The following is a 15,152-nucleotide window of genomic DNA, read 5'->3' as shown; positions in this document are numbered from 1 at the left end:
ACAAATTTGTTGAAAATACTTAAAAAAAAAAAAAAAAATAATTAAAAATAGCATTGGGAAAAACTTGGGAACACAATATTCAGACATCCATTTTCTTTTCTGTTGGAGTTATGTTAAGGGCTCTTGGTTTTTTATTGGTACCTTTTTGTGGTGTATAATGTTTTGATCGCTTTTTATTTACCACATTTTTCGCCTTAGGTTTTAGAGTGGAATAAGAAAAAATATTTTATTAGACCTCAGATCAGACCAGCAATCAGACCCCCAATGTTAATCAGACCTCAACTGACAGACCCAATTAGACCCCCCAATGTTAATAAGACCCCAATAAGACCTCAGCTCAGACCCCATTGTGAATGACCCCCCAATCAGACCTCAAATAAGAGTCCCATGCCCTTATGCTTGATAAAATAAAAAAAACTTACCTTTCCTGCTCCGGCACGTGAGCGTGAGTACAGAGCCTTCACCGCTTCCTGGTCCTCTAGTACGAATGATCTCTTCCATAATGGGGGAAATAAAATGCATATTATGGGTGGAAAAATACGAGAGCTTGTTTTTTGGAAGTTAAAGTGACCAAAAAATGGCTATTCACACATTTTGGGGTTTTGGACGTTTAGATACCAATGAACGACATGGTTAAAGGGCTTCTGTCACCCCCAAAACAAATTTTTTTCATTTTTGGGCTTGTTAAAATCCTTATTGAACGACTATTCCCTATATAGGGCTCTTACCTTGGTCTGTGGCTTCGGTTCATTAAAAATCGATCTTTTAAAATATGCAAATGACTTAACTACCAGCAAGTAGGGAGTCTACTTTTTAAAAAACCACCCCCTCCTGTTGATGGACAGGGCCAGCGAGCGCTCTCCTCCTCCCGCTGGCCCTGTCAGCATTTCAAATCCCGTGCCTGTCTTCATTCGGTGCAGGCGCTCTGAGAGAAGGACGCTCGCCTCCTCAGCACTCCCTCAGTGTGCCTGCGCCAATGACTTCTTGTCTTTCGGTGACGTCATCGGCGCAGGCGCACTGAGGGAGTGCTGAGGAGGCGAGCGTCCTTCTCTGAGCGCCTGCGCCATCCCATGGTTGTAATTACACAGGGAAGGCAGCGCTTGCAGGAGTGTAGTCTTTTCTTCAAACAGCTGATCAGCGCGGGTGCTGGGAGTCGGACCCCTGCCAATCTGAGGATGGGTCACTAGTGTAAATAAAGCAGACGACCCCTTTAATAATGTGTACACTTATCTTTTCTGCACACCACGGAGGACTAAGAAAGTAAAGCTAAAGGATTGGTATGGCTTTTACTGATACTATCCTCCTATAGAAACAATGGTAGAGGAACAGGCCTGGTTCCAAGACCGAACCAGGATCTACTAAATCTACCGACACTGGATGAATTTGTTAATGCTTTTTGATTTTGGAATAATTTTAAAGGTAAAGTACACCTTTTGGGGCTCTGTTTCTTCACCATCAAGTTCCATTGCAAAAATGTATATGTATACATTTTATTAGATTTTTTTTTTCTGGACTGTGCAGGATACAAGAACGTGGTGTTCTGCGTTTGCATCTTTTTATTTTTATAAAAAGAACAGGCACGGGATTTGAAATGCTGACAGGGCCAGCCGGAGAAGGAGAGCGCTCGCTGGCCCTGTCAATCAACAGGAGGAGGGGGCGGTTTTTTGCGACGGCTACCAGCAAGTAGACGCCCTACTTGCTGGTAGTGAAGTCATTTGCATATTTTAAAAGATCGATTTTTAATGAACCGAAGCCACAGACAAAGGTAAGAGCCCTATATAGGGAATAGTCGTTCAATAAGGATTTTAACAAGCCCAAAAATGAAAAATGTGTTTAGGGGGTGACAGCAGCCCTTTAAACACCTGACGACATCCACCCTATATGTATGCTGAAGGGGTTAAAGCAATACTTTAATTCTTAGTAATTTCATGTTAGACAATACTTTTATAATACGGACTGTGCAAAATTGTTTTTAAGATATTTCTCCTTAAAGGGGTTGTCTCGCTTCAGCAAATGGCATTTATCATATAAAGAACGTTAATATGAGGCACTTACTAGTGTATTGGGATTGTCTATAATGCCTCCTTTGCTGGCGGGCTTCATTTTTTCATCTCATACACTGCTTTAAATCGCGGCATTCTCTGGCGCTGGTGTTGTTCATTCATTTTCTGGCATTTTTGTCCCATATTATATCCATTTTCGTTTTTTGATATGTGAAATTCCTGTTCCAGTATGTGTTGTGTATTTTAGTGGTCTGTGTGTAAATGTGAGCTTCATTTTATGTAGTTTCTATAAATCCAGCAATGGGATTAAAGAGCAGTAACATGGTAATATTTCAGCTCACCGTGGAGCTTGTGTGCTTTCATAGAATGCGTCTCAAAACCCCAAAAACCATATTTATGTGAATTTTATGTTTCTACAGGATGGGGTTGAGCCCATGTGGGAAGATGAAAAGAATAAGCGTGGTGGAAGATGGCTAATTACTTTGAATAAACAGCAAAGAAGAAATGACTTAGATCGCTTTTGGTTAGAAACGGTAGGTTTGTGAATTTTTTGATATTTTCTTTTTTTACTCAATTTGCCTTTTTAGTCTTTAGTTATATGTGAACAATACAGTTCATGTCTGCAATGGAGGCTCCGTTCCGTGGAGTCTGCCTGGCTTTTGTTTGTGTGGAATTCGGGACTTATTTTTTATTTTTTTTCCATTCTGCTCCTCTGACTGAGGACGACAATAATGGAACTAACTAGGTGTTGTGAAGTCATCCTTAGGACTTGCCGTATCTGTTTTGCAGTCTGCAAATCACGGATACCGGCCCGTGTGCGTTCTGCAGTTTGCAGATCGCACATGGCCGCCACTCTAGAAAATGCCTATTGTCTGGAATTGCAGACAAGAATAGGACATGCTCTATATTTTTTGCGGGGCTGCAGAACAGAACGACAGATGGGGCGAGCACACTGTGCTTTCCGCATCTTTTGCGGCCACATTGTAATGAATAGGTCCACCCTCGTTCCACAAAATTGAGAGATGGGTGCGGACCCGTTCATACGGCCGTGTGAATGGTCCCTTATACAGACACAGTAAGTTGAAAGACACCAACTTCACCACAGCATAAAATATATTGCATAGCGGGATATATTTGTCTGATTGTTCGACTTGAAATAATTTTATAATAATTTGTAGGTAACATAGCAAGATAGTCCGCAGCTGCTCCACCATGAGAACTTCCCCCACAGTACTGTAAATGAACGCCTGTAGCATCTCCTGACGTGTGTGGTGATGTTACAGGATTCCTTTAATAGAATAAGCACACAATGGTGAGCATACTGTCTCCAAGAAAAAATATCACCTGCTGCGTTATTTTTTTTTTTCGTGACGTGAGACGCCCACCAATGTCATCCCGTCCTTTCGAGCCCAAGATATTTAGCAATGTTGAGCTTATGCTCCAATAGAATATAACAAACCTTATTTTCATGTAAGGCACGATTAGTAATGGTGTTCTTGGACGTCCCATCAGATCAAGTATGGGTCAGTCCAGATTCAAGTAGTATGAATGTCACAAAAGCTATACATCCAATCGATGCAAGAGTGAGTCGGCATGATCAACCCTACCAGGCACTATGCCTGTTTCACTAGGGTTGATCATGCTGGCAGATGTGCTTTAAAGGGTTTCTACCACCAGAAATACTGTTATGTAGCTGACTGATACAGCGATGCGCTAATGTCAGCACTACATAATAGTATGTTTCTAACATTAGTCCCTGCAGCCGTTTTTGTAAAAAAAAAAAAAAAAAAAAAAAAAGCACTTTTATTATATGCTAATGAGCCTCTAGGTGCTATGTGGGCGTAAAATCAGCACCTAGAGGCTCCGTCTACTCGCCCTTTATCCCGCCCAGGTCCAGTGTTCTGCCCGCCCAGCTCCTCTTGATTGATGCCACTGTTCCCTGCATCGTTGGCGTATAATAAAAGTGCTTTTTTAACAAAAACTGCTGCAGGGACTAATGTTAGAAACATACTGTTATGTAGTGCTGACATTGGCGCATCGCTATATCAGTCAGCTACATAACAGTATTTCTGGTGGTAGAAACCCTTTAATAACTTGGTAGCTTTTTATGGTATTTTCTCCAGATCCTCTTGATGCCCTCAATAAACGGGCTTGTAAATATTGTCATGATGACCACAGCTATAGTTCTGAGAAGATAAACTTGTGTATTTGCCCAGGCCTGACCTGAATGAATGAATTTAAAGTGGTTGTCCGCTTTATTTAAATTTATGACCTATCTTCAGGATCAGATTGACTCCTGGCACCCCTGCCATTCAGTACTTTGCCGATTCACTGTTTACCTGTGAGCTGGAGTAATTACGCCTAAGCTGTCCCATTAATTTCCATGGGACGGCTCTGTAGTATTAATTTGAACAGGAAGGAGCCATCCCATGGGAGTAAATGGGGCGGCTTAGTTGTAATTACACAGTGAAGGGAAGGCAGCGCTTGCAGGAGTGTAGTCTTTTCTTCAAACAGCTGATCAGCGCGTGTGCTGGGAGTCGGACCCCTGCCAATCTGAGGATGGGTCACTAGTGTAAATAAAGCAGACGACCCCTTTAATAATGTGTACACTTATCTTTTCTGCACACCACGGAGGACTAAGAAAGTAAAGCTAAAGGATTGGTATGGCTTTTACTGATACTATCCTCCTATAGAAACAATGGTAGAGGAACAGGCCTGGTTCCAAGACCGAACCAGGATCTACTAAATCTACCGACACTGGATGAATTTGTTAATGCTTTTTGATTTTAGAATAATTTTAAAGGTCAAGTACACCTTTCACCATAAAGTTCCATTGCAGAAATGTATATGTATACATTTTTAATTTTTTTTTCTGGACTGTGCAGGATATTTTTTTATGTATACGTCAAACTGAGGCATGAAACATGTGAACCCACGCCTAAATGTTGTTCCGGTAAATATATACATAATTATTTTTTTTATTTTTTTAGCTCATGTGCCTTATTGGAGAATCCTTTGATGAACACAGTGATGATGTATGTGGAGCTGTTGTAAATGTTAGAGCAAAAGGAGATAAAATAGCAATTTGGACTACTGATTGTGAAAACAGGGACGCTGTTACACATATAGGGTAAGCTGCAATGTGGATAGATAGTATGACAAATTCCATGCAATGTGTAAACTTGGGTTACATCAAGTTATGAATTCCTTTTCTTTCATATAATTAACTGTTTCAGCCCTGGGCGTTTTTTTTTTTTTGTGTTTTCAGTTCATATAGCCTTATAGCTTGTTTTTGCAAGTTTTACTTTCTAATGGCACTTAATATTGCGTACGATGTAGTGGGAAGCTGGAAAAAAAATTGCTTAGGCATATTCTGGTCCCGATAACTATAAAGATAATACAAACGGATCCGTTCTGAACAGATGCAGACAGTTTTATCTGAACGGATCAGTCTGTGCAGATCTATGATGGATCTACACCAAAGGAGAGTGAAAGTAGCTTCAGTTACATCTTTGAAGGCTCAATTTTTGGTGTGGTGATCCGTAGTTTTTATTGATACCACTTTGGTGTATGACTTCTAAACACGATTTTTTTATACTACATTTTTTTTTTTATTAGTAGGGGCATTTTGGATCTTTATTTTACCTTATAGTAGCCCCCCGTCTGTTAATAATATTTGATCCGGTAATTTGATGCTCCATAACATGACAAAAAAAATGTTTTAATTGCCATCAGCGCTATCTCGCCGGTCAGTCTGAAGTCTGTGTGATTGACATCCTGCAGTGTGGCCTGGGATTGCGTTAGTCTCGCACATGCGCGGTGTGCTGATTAAACCCGGCTAACTGCGGGAGCCGGGATCGCGCAGTAACAAGGAGCGCACCGCGCATGCGTGAGACTAACGCGATCCCAGGCCGTACTGCGGGATGTCAATCACACAGAAGAGGGAACAGTTAGGGGGCGTGCTTATCTTGACTTGAGCAAGGAGGCCGCTGCCCCCTTGACTCAGAACTGACCGGCGAGAGCGCTGATGGCGATTAAAACATCGTTTTTGCATGTATGGAGCAACAGATTACCGGATCAAACACCTCTATAATAACAGACTTGGGGCTACTATAAGATGATGCTGGTGGTTTTATATGCGTTTTTGAGGTGACAGGTTCACTTTAAGTCCCCTTAGGTAGGAGACTTTAACCAGCAATCGCTTGGCCCATAGACTGTAAGGCACTACCACTGCAGCCTATGGCAGTTGTGATATGTTCCTATGGAGCCCTGCCACTTCCAGGCATCCATGGTAACTACTGCTGTGATGGCCTCAGATTCTTCAGGGGGACCAAGGTTATCACAACGATTGAACGTCTCCCTTGGTCACCACGCTTAGTCACAGTTGGCCGCGGCATCTAAGAAGTTAATTGTCTGTGACCAGCATTACGACTAACAGCAGAAATCTGGCAGCTATTGTACCCGTTCTGGAGCAGGCAACATCTTTAACCAGTTGCCGCAACTGTAACGCCGAAAGGCGTCATTGCGGCGGCTCCCCCAGGCTACGCTAACGCCGATTGGCGTCATCTCGCGTGAGCCGAGATTTCCTGTGAACGCGCGCACACAGGAACGCATAGTGCACAAGTTCTTCTGCAGCCTGCCGGCCGCGATCATTGGCTGGCAGGCTGTAGATTTTTGAATGGACAAATGAAATTGCTTATATCAGACGCTATTTGAAAATAGCGTCTGATATAAGTGCTGCCTGGTCCTCTGGTGGTCCCTTTCGCTTGGATCGACCACCAGAGGACACAGGCAGCTCAGTAAGTAGCACCAAATCACCACACTACACATTACCCTGTCATTTATTAACCCCTTATTTAGCACCTGATCGCCATATTAGACTCCCTGATCACCCCCCTTGTCCACCCCCTGTCACTGATCACCCCCCCTGTAAGGGTCCCTTATCACCGCCAGTAGTTAGCCACTTGTTAGGTAGTTTTAGCGCCCACCGCACCGCAGTCGCTGATTAGCGTCATCGCTGTCGCTAATCAGCACTTGTACTTTATAGTATCTGTAAGTGATCAATACTGATCGCAATAGATCTATATAAGTACATTAGGGTCACCTAGGTTCTACAAAAAACGCAAGTGTTCGCCCGATCAGGCCTGATCTTGTGCGCACACTTGCGTTCAGTCCGCCCGCCGCAGTGACAGAATTTTTTTTTTTTCTGATCCACTGCAAAACACTGTAAAATCGCTGCGCGCTATAAAGTCACTTTTGAGCTTTTTGGATCTTTATTAGCGGTCGCAGCTTTACTTCGCAAGCACTCCTTTTTACTAGGTAGGTTTGCTCTTTTTCTGGGTAGTCTCAGAGGAATACCCCCTAAATTTAGTGAACCCAAAATGTCAAACAAGGGGTATTCCGCTGAAGAGGCTACAGGATTCTGGCCCCTGATGGATGAAAGCGATGGCGACGACTCACCCGCTGAATCCAGTGGTTCAGAATAACCTGTAGACAGCAGTGGCACTCTAACGCTAGTGAGGATGACTAGGTAGAGGTCCCTGCTACGGTACAGGCGTACCCGATCCCATGTCAGGGTTCTGCTACCCTGCATGATGACCCTCATTTGCAGCAGAGTGGTGCTAGCGCTGATCTTGTTTATGGTGCGGCATACACCAAGCAGCGCAGCACATCCTGGACCTTCTACCAGCACTGCCGTATTCCCTGGTGAAGTGGCGAGCACCAGAAGGGCAGTTCCAGCTGGTACGGTGGCACGTGCAGTAAATCCCCCGTCGCAGCCACTGCGTTCACAGGCCCGTAGAACCCTTAGTCTCCCAGAGGTGCTGGCAAATCCCCAAATGGCACTTCCCTGCTTCCGCCGCACCCCGTATTGCCCCCTTTCACCGCCCAGTCTGGAGTTCGCGTGGGAGACGGCTCATTTAGGATAGGCCCTTCAGTTTTTCTTGAGCTGTTCTTCACCGTGGATCTCTATGACCTAGTTGTGGCAGAAACCAACCGCTACGCCACACAGTTTATTACCGCCAACCGGAAAAGCTTCTATGCCAGCCTTTCCGGTGGAAACCAGTCACCGTTTCAGAGTTAAAAAATTTTTTGGGCCTTCTCCTCAGCATGGGTCTAACAAAAAAAATGTATTTGCGGTCATATTGGTCTAAGACCCAATACATTACATGCCCATGTTCTCTGCTGCAATGTCTAGGGCACGTTTTGAGGCCATCATGTGCTTTATGCATTTTACGGACAATAGCACCTGTCATCCAAGAGGCCACCCTGCTTATGACAGGCTCCATAAAATTCGGCCCCTCTAGACCATTTGTCATCCAGATTTGCAGATGCGTCTACCCCTAATCAAAACATCTGCATAGACGAGTCCCTAGTACATTTTACCGGGCGCCTTGGCATTAAAAACAGTACATCCCCAGCAAGCGTGCCCGTTATGGGGTCAAACTGTATAAGCTCTGTGAAAGGGCCACAGGCTATACATATCGTTTTAGGGTCTATAAGGGAAAAGACTCAAAACTGGAGCCGGTCAGATGTCCTGACTACCTGGGGAGCAGTGGCAAGATTGTCTGGACTTGGTTGTCACCCTTACTCCACAAAGGGGTACCACTTATACGTGGACAATTTTTAATCAAGCGTGGCCCTCTTTCGGCACTTACATCTAGTCGGAATTCAATGCTGTGGCACCGCGCGACCTAGTCGCCGGGGCTTCCCCCAACGGCTCGTTAGTACCCGACTTGCACGGGGGGAGAGGGCTGCCTTGTGTGACCAAGAACTGCTCGCGGTCAAGTGGAGGGACGTTTACCTTCTGTCCACCATTCACGCAGACACGACTGTCCAAATTGAACGGGCAACTGGAGTCATTGTGAAACCCCTCTCTGTCCATGACTATAACCTTCACATGGGAGGGGTGGACTTCAATGACCAGATGTTGGCTCCCTATTTAGTTTCCCGACGCACCAGACGCTGGTATAAAAAGGTGTCTGTTTATTTAATTCAATTGGTGATGTATAATAGTTTTGTTCTCTACAGTACGGCTGGGAGAACGGGATCCTTCCTAAAATTCCAGGAAGAGATCATTTCGGAACTCCTGTATCCAGGAGGGTCCGTGCCCCAAGGCCCTGATGTAGTGAGCCGGCTACATGGCAGACACTTCCCGTCTGTCTATCCTGGTACCCCAACTCAACGTTCCCCAAGAAAAAGATGTCGTGTCTGCAGCAGGGGTGGAATAAGGCGTGACACCACCTTTTTTGTTTTGACTGTCCTGACCAGCCTGCCCTATGCATAGGGGAGTGTTTCCGCAAGTTCCACACTCAGGTACACTATTAGTGTAGGGATCGCGTGACACAGGACAAGCACACAGGGCTATTACGGCCCTTTCACACAGAGCTGCTACAAACCTCTCCTTTCACCTGGGACAAAGTGCATAATGTACTTCGCCACATCTCTGGGCGATTTGCGCTTTGCACATTGTCCCATGGGGAAGGAGAGGTTTGTCCTATAAAGGTAAAAAAACAAAAAAAAAAAAAAAAAAATCACCGGTAAGCAAAGAAGTTATTATTCTGTTTCAAAAGTTTATAAAAGTTAATGTTCTCTAAAGTTAATGTTAATAAATTTATTGCGTTGCGGCCTTTTTGTTTTTTTTGTTTTTTTTTTTTTTTGTTTTTGTTTTTTTGTTTTTTTTACCTTCTAGGTGGACCAAGCGATCGACTAGCTGCAGCACTGATGTGCATTCTGACAGAAGCATTGCGCTGCTGTCAGATTACACACAAGTCGGTGTATGCGGCGCTGCAAGACGAGATTTCTCCTCCTGCAGTAAAAGATACGTTTGCCGAGGCATATGAGCTGAGGAGGCGGCGGTGTTCATATGCTTTGGCAAACACTTTGTATATATAAAAAAAATTAAAAATCCCGGCAATGATTTATTTATCCTGATCGATTGATGTGAATGGATAAATCTGGTTTGCCAGGCATACGAGCTAAGTGGGTATGGATGTTGGGCGGAGCTCCTATGTCCTGGCAGACGCCTTTCCCCTCCTTTTTCTTTTTTTGGCAGAGATTTTTTCATCCACATTGATCGATGCGAATGAAGAAATCTGTGCCGTTCATTTTTTCTTTCAGCCCAGAGGCTGAACGGAAAAAAAAATCTCATTACCCGTATGCTCAATATAAGGAGAATAGCAGAAACTCCTAATGCTGGGCATACATGTAATGATTGCGGAGACCCTCAAATGCCAGGGCAGTACAAACACCCCACAAATGACCCCATTTTGGAAAGAAGACACCCCAAGGTATTTGCTGAGGGGCTTATTGAGTCCAGGAAAGATTGAAATTTTTGTCCCAAGTTAGCGGAAAGGGAGACTTTGTGAGAAAAAACGAAAAAAAATCTATTTCCGCTAACTTGTGCCAAAAAAAAAAAAATTTCTTTGAACTCGCCATGCCCCTCATTGAATACCTTGGGGTGTCTTCTTTCCAAAATGGGGTCACATGTGGGGTATTTATACTGCCCTGGCATTTTAGGGGCCATAAAGCGTCGAGAAGAAGTCTGGGATCCAAATGTCTAAAAATGCCCTCATAAAATGAATGTGGGCCCCTTTGCGCATCTAGGCTGCAAAAAAGTGTCACACATGTGGTATCTCCGTTCTCAGGAGAAGTTGGGGAATGTGTTTTGGGGTGTCATTTTACATATACCCATGCTGGGTGAGAGAAATATCTTGGCAAAAGACAACTTTGTATAAAAAAAATGGGAAAAGTTGTCTTTTGCCAAGATATTTCTCTCACCCAGCATGGGTATATGTAAAATGACACCCCAAAACACATTCCCCAACTTCTCCTGAATACGGAGATACCACATGTGTGACACTTTTTTGCAGCCTAGGTGGGCAAAGGGGCCCTCATTCCAAAGAGCACCTTTCGGATTTCACCGGTCATTTTTTACAGAATTTGATTTCAAACTCCTTACCACACATTTGGGCCCCTAGAATGCCAGGGCAGTATAACTACCCCACAATCGACCCCATTTTGGAAAGAAGAGACCCCAAGGTATTCCGTGAGGGGCATGGCGAGTTCCTAGAATTTTTTATTTTTTGTCTCAAGTTAGTGGAAATTGATGGAGGGTTTTTTTTTGTTTGTTTTTTCTTACAAAGTCTCATATTCCACTAACTTGTGACAAAAAATAAAACTTCCATGAACTCACTATGCCCATCACGAAATACCTTGGGGTGTCTTCTTTCCAAAATGGGGTCACTTGTGGGGTAGTTATACTGCCCCTGGCATTCTAGGGGCCCAAATGTGTGGTAAGGAGTTTAAAATCAAATTCTGTAAAAACTGACCAGTGAAATCCGAAAGGTGCTCTTTGGAATATGGGCCCTTTGCCCACTAGGCTGCAAAAAGTGTCACACATCTGGTATCTCCGTACTCAGGAGAAGTTGGGGAATGTGTTTTGGGGTGTCATTTTACATATACCCATGCTGGGTGAGAGAAATATCTTGGCAAAAGACAACTTTTCCCATTTTTTTTATACAAAGTTGGCATTTGACCAAGATATTTATCTCACCCAGCATGGGTATATGTAAAGACACCCCAAACACATTCCTCAACTTCTCCTGAATACAGAGATACCAGATGTGTGACACTTTTTTGCAGCCTAGGTGGGCAAAGGGGCCCATATTCCAAAGAGCACCTTTCGGATTTCACTGGTCATTTTTTACAGAATGATTTCAAACTCCTTACCACACATTTGGGCCCCTAGAATGCCAGGGCAGTATAACTACCCCACAAGTGACCCCATTTTGGAAAGAGACCCCAAGGTATTTCGTGATGGGCATAGTGAGTTCATAGAACTTTTTATTTTTTGTCACAAGTTAGTGGAATATGAGACTTTGTAAGAAAAAAAAATAAAAAATCATTTTACGCTAACTTGTGACAAAAAATAAGTTCTATGAACTCACTATGCCCATCAGCGAATACCTTAGGGTGTGTACTTTCCGAAATGGGGTCATTTGTGGGGTGTTTGTACTGTCTGGCCATTGTAGAACCTCAGGAAACATGACAGGTGCTCAGAAAGTCAGAGCTGCTTCAAAAAGCGGAAATTCACATTTTTGTACCATAGTTTGTAAACGCTATAACTTTTACCCCAAACCATTTTTTTTTTTTACCCAAACATTTTTTTTTATCAAAGACATGTAGAACAATAAATTTAGAGCAAAATTTATATATGGATCTCGTTTTTTTTTGCAAAATTTTACAACTGAAAGTGAAAAATGTCATTTTTTTGCAAAAAAATCGTTAAATTTCGATTAATAACAAAAAAAGTAAAAATGTCAGCAGCAATGAAATACCACCAAACGAAAGCTCTATTAGTGAGAAGAAAAGGAGGTAAAATTCATTTGGGTGGTAAGTTGCATGACCGAGCAATAAATGGTGAAAGTAGTGTAGGTCAGAAGTGTAAAAAGTGGCCTGGTCTTTCAGGGTGTTTAAGCTAAGGGGGCTGAGGTGGTTAAAGGGAGTCTTTCACGCCGATTCACCGTATTAACCTAATAACAGACTTATGTCCACGGCATCCCCCCTATTAAAACTGTGCTTACCGTATGTTGCTTGCTATCATCGTTCTGCCGAAAAACACTTTTAATCCATATGCAAATTAGGCTGTGAAGGTGCCCAGGGGCAGCGTTACAATGGCCGGTGCCCAGGCCCCTGGGTCATTTTCATACGAATCCACTTCCCCTCCGCCGCGTCTGCCCGCCCCTTGGTCTCTGCTCTAACCTCCCTCCTCTCGTCCGTAATCCCGAGCATTCGCCGATGACCGCGATATCTGCGCGTGCGCATTGAATGACCACAGTCTGGCCGGGGCATCAGTTTACCCTGCGCATGCGCTGGCCTCGGCCTAACTTGCGTTCTTGCTGTGATCATGGCAAGAACGTAAGTTGGGGCCGGCGCATGCGCACGGTAAACTGTTATGCCCCGGCCAGACTGTGGTCATTCAATGCGCACGCGCCGATATCGCGGTCATCGGCGCATGCTCGGGATTACGGACGGGAGGAGGGAGGTTAGAGCAGAGACCAAGGGGCGGGCAGACGCGGCGGAGGGGAAGTGGATTCGTATGAAAATGACCCAGGGGCCTGGGCACCGGCCATTGTAACGCTGCCCCTGGGCACCTTCACAGTCCTAATTTGCATATGGATTAAAAGTGTTTTTCGGCAGAACGATGATAGCAAGCAACATACGGTAAGCACAGTTTTAACAGGGGGGATGCCGTGGACATAAGTCTGTTATTAGGTTAATACGGTGAATCGGCGTGAAAGACTCCCTTTAAAGTGAGCCTGATTACTATGATAAAAATGCAAACAAAGGAGAAAGTTAGAGCCAGGGCCAGAAGTAGGGTACATAAGTGACTTCAAAAAGAAGTTTATCCAGAAAATCCATCCACCTTTAATGTGTACATAACTCTTATTTAGGCCTCCTGCACACAGCCGTTGTCTTTTGGTCCGCATACAAGCTGCAGTTTTTTGCGGCTTGGATGGCGGACCCATTCGCTTCAATGGCGGGCTGCAAAAGATGCGGACAGCACTCCATGTGCTGTCCGCAATCACGTTGCTCTCCGTTCCGTGGGTCCCGAAAAATATTACCATGCTCCTATTCTTTGTCCGCGTTTTGCAAATTGCCGGAACGCCACAGAGAACGTCATCCTTTTTTTGTGGACCGCAAAACACACCGGTCATGTGCATGAGACCTTAGGCTGATTATGGTAGTGATAGCTGTCCTGACATCAGATCACGTCCTGCATTTGTAGCACACAACCTACAGCAACTGAATATGAAAACTCATTTTCCACAGGGCGCAAGGTTTATTTTATATTTTTTTTTTACAACTTTGTGTGTTTATATGAAATATCTAATGTTGTTCTTTTTTTCTTTTTTTTTAAACCTTTAGGAGAGTTTACAAAGAAAGGTTAGGACTTCCCCCAAAAGTAGCGCTTGGATACCAGTCCCATGCAGACACTGCTACCAAGAGCGGCTCCACCACTAAGAATAGATTTGTTGTTTAAGAAGACGCCATCGGAGTATTCTTTCATAGGAGACTGCGTCAAGCAATCGCGACTTGGGAGCTGTACCAAAGCCTCTACAAAAGCAGAGTGGACTGCATTAAAAAAAAATTGATTTCCACCTCAATATTGCTAAGAATTATGAAAACTCATTCGCTTTTTGTATTGTGCCCTATGTTTAAAATTCCCTCACATTTTTTCTTTTTCTTTCTTTTATATTTGGTCAAATAAGTTATCCAATCAAAACATTTCCAATGCGCAAATGCCCTTCCTACCAGTTCTCTCATAGGTTGCCCAGGTTATCTCTGTAATAGTCCTTTATTTTTGTCTCTTTACTATTACAGAAACTATTTATCCAGAGTGTGCACTTGCAACTCCCACAGGAAAATGAATATTTACATTGTCTGCAGTTACAATAGTTTGCTGATTTGCAAGGCGGAGGATTAAAATGCATTCAAAACTTATCTAGCGATTCATGGTTTGTTTTATTTTAATTTTTTTTTTTCTCTTTTTAAACAGCATTGTTTTGGCTGTATTTTGTGCTGTTGTTGGCTGCTAGGTTAATTTATTTGTTCCCTCCTTGATAACATTAGTGATATTCTGATTTCATTTTTTTCTTTTTTTAGTTCATGTAACATTGGTGATGGATCCCAGGGGGAAAAAAAAGGAAATTGGTTGAATAAAAGTGTCTATTTTGTGCGTTTAGAAACCTTCTTTTAATTTAAATTTTTTTATTTTGTATGCCATTACAAAGCTTTGCTGCAAGTTTATGCATTTCAGTAGAATCTGTGACCTGTTTCTGTGATTTCTTAAACATAATTGTGGATTTTTTTTAATGTACATCATAATGACATTCCCTTTACTAGGACATAGTATGCCTTTGTTTTATTTTTTTTTAATTTTTTTTTGTTCCTATGGCGTATTTTAACACATTGTATTAGACTATATCTTTGCTTTGGTTATATAAAAAAAAATTGGCTCAAGTAGCAAAGCAGTCACCATTCATATTAAGACAGTGTACAAAACTGTAAATAAAACATGTACAGTGAATTGTCTTTTAGACAACTAGATTTGTCATTTTTTTTATTTCCACAGAGAAATCACTCCCT

General features: G+C 43.1%; 1 protein-coding gene across 2 annotated transcripts in view; it reads left to right on the top strand.

Annotated features, from left to right (window-relative positions):
• EIF4E (eukaryotic translation initiation factor 4E) overlaps positions 1-14,871 on the top strand; it is a 44,047-nt gene extending 29,176 nt beyond the window's left edge. For both annotated transcript variants that reach the window (XM_040418183.1, XM_040418181.1), the window contains exons 5-7: positions 2,423-2,536; positions 4,994-5,133; positions 13,932-14,871. In XM_040418183.1, coding sequence (XP_040274117.1) covers positions 2,423-2,536; positions 4,994-5,133; positions 13,932-14,046 — 369 coding nt within the window. In that variant the 3' untranslated portion in view covers positions 14,047-14,871. The remainder of the gene's footprint in view (positions 1-2,422; positions 2,537-4,993; positions 5,134-13,931) is intronic.
• Positions 14,872-15,152: the final 281 nt, after the last annotated feature.

The sequence above is a fragment of the Bufo bufo genome, chromosome 2 (genome assembly GCF_905171765.1).
Source record: "Bufo bufo chromosome 2, aBufBuf1.1, whole genome shotgun sequence".
Taxonomy (NCBI): domain Eukaryota; kingdom Metazoa; phylum Chordata; class Amphibia; order Anura; family Bufonidae; genus Bufo; species Bufo bufo.
Note: the sequence above shows the minus strand (reverse complement) of the source record. Positions and strands in the feature narration are given on the sequence as shown.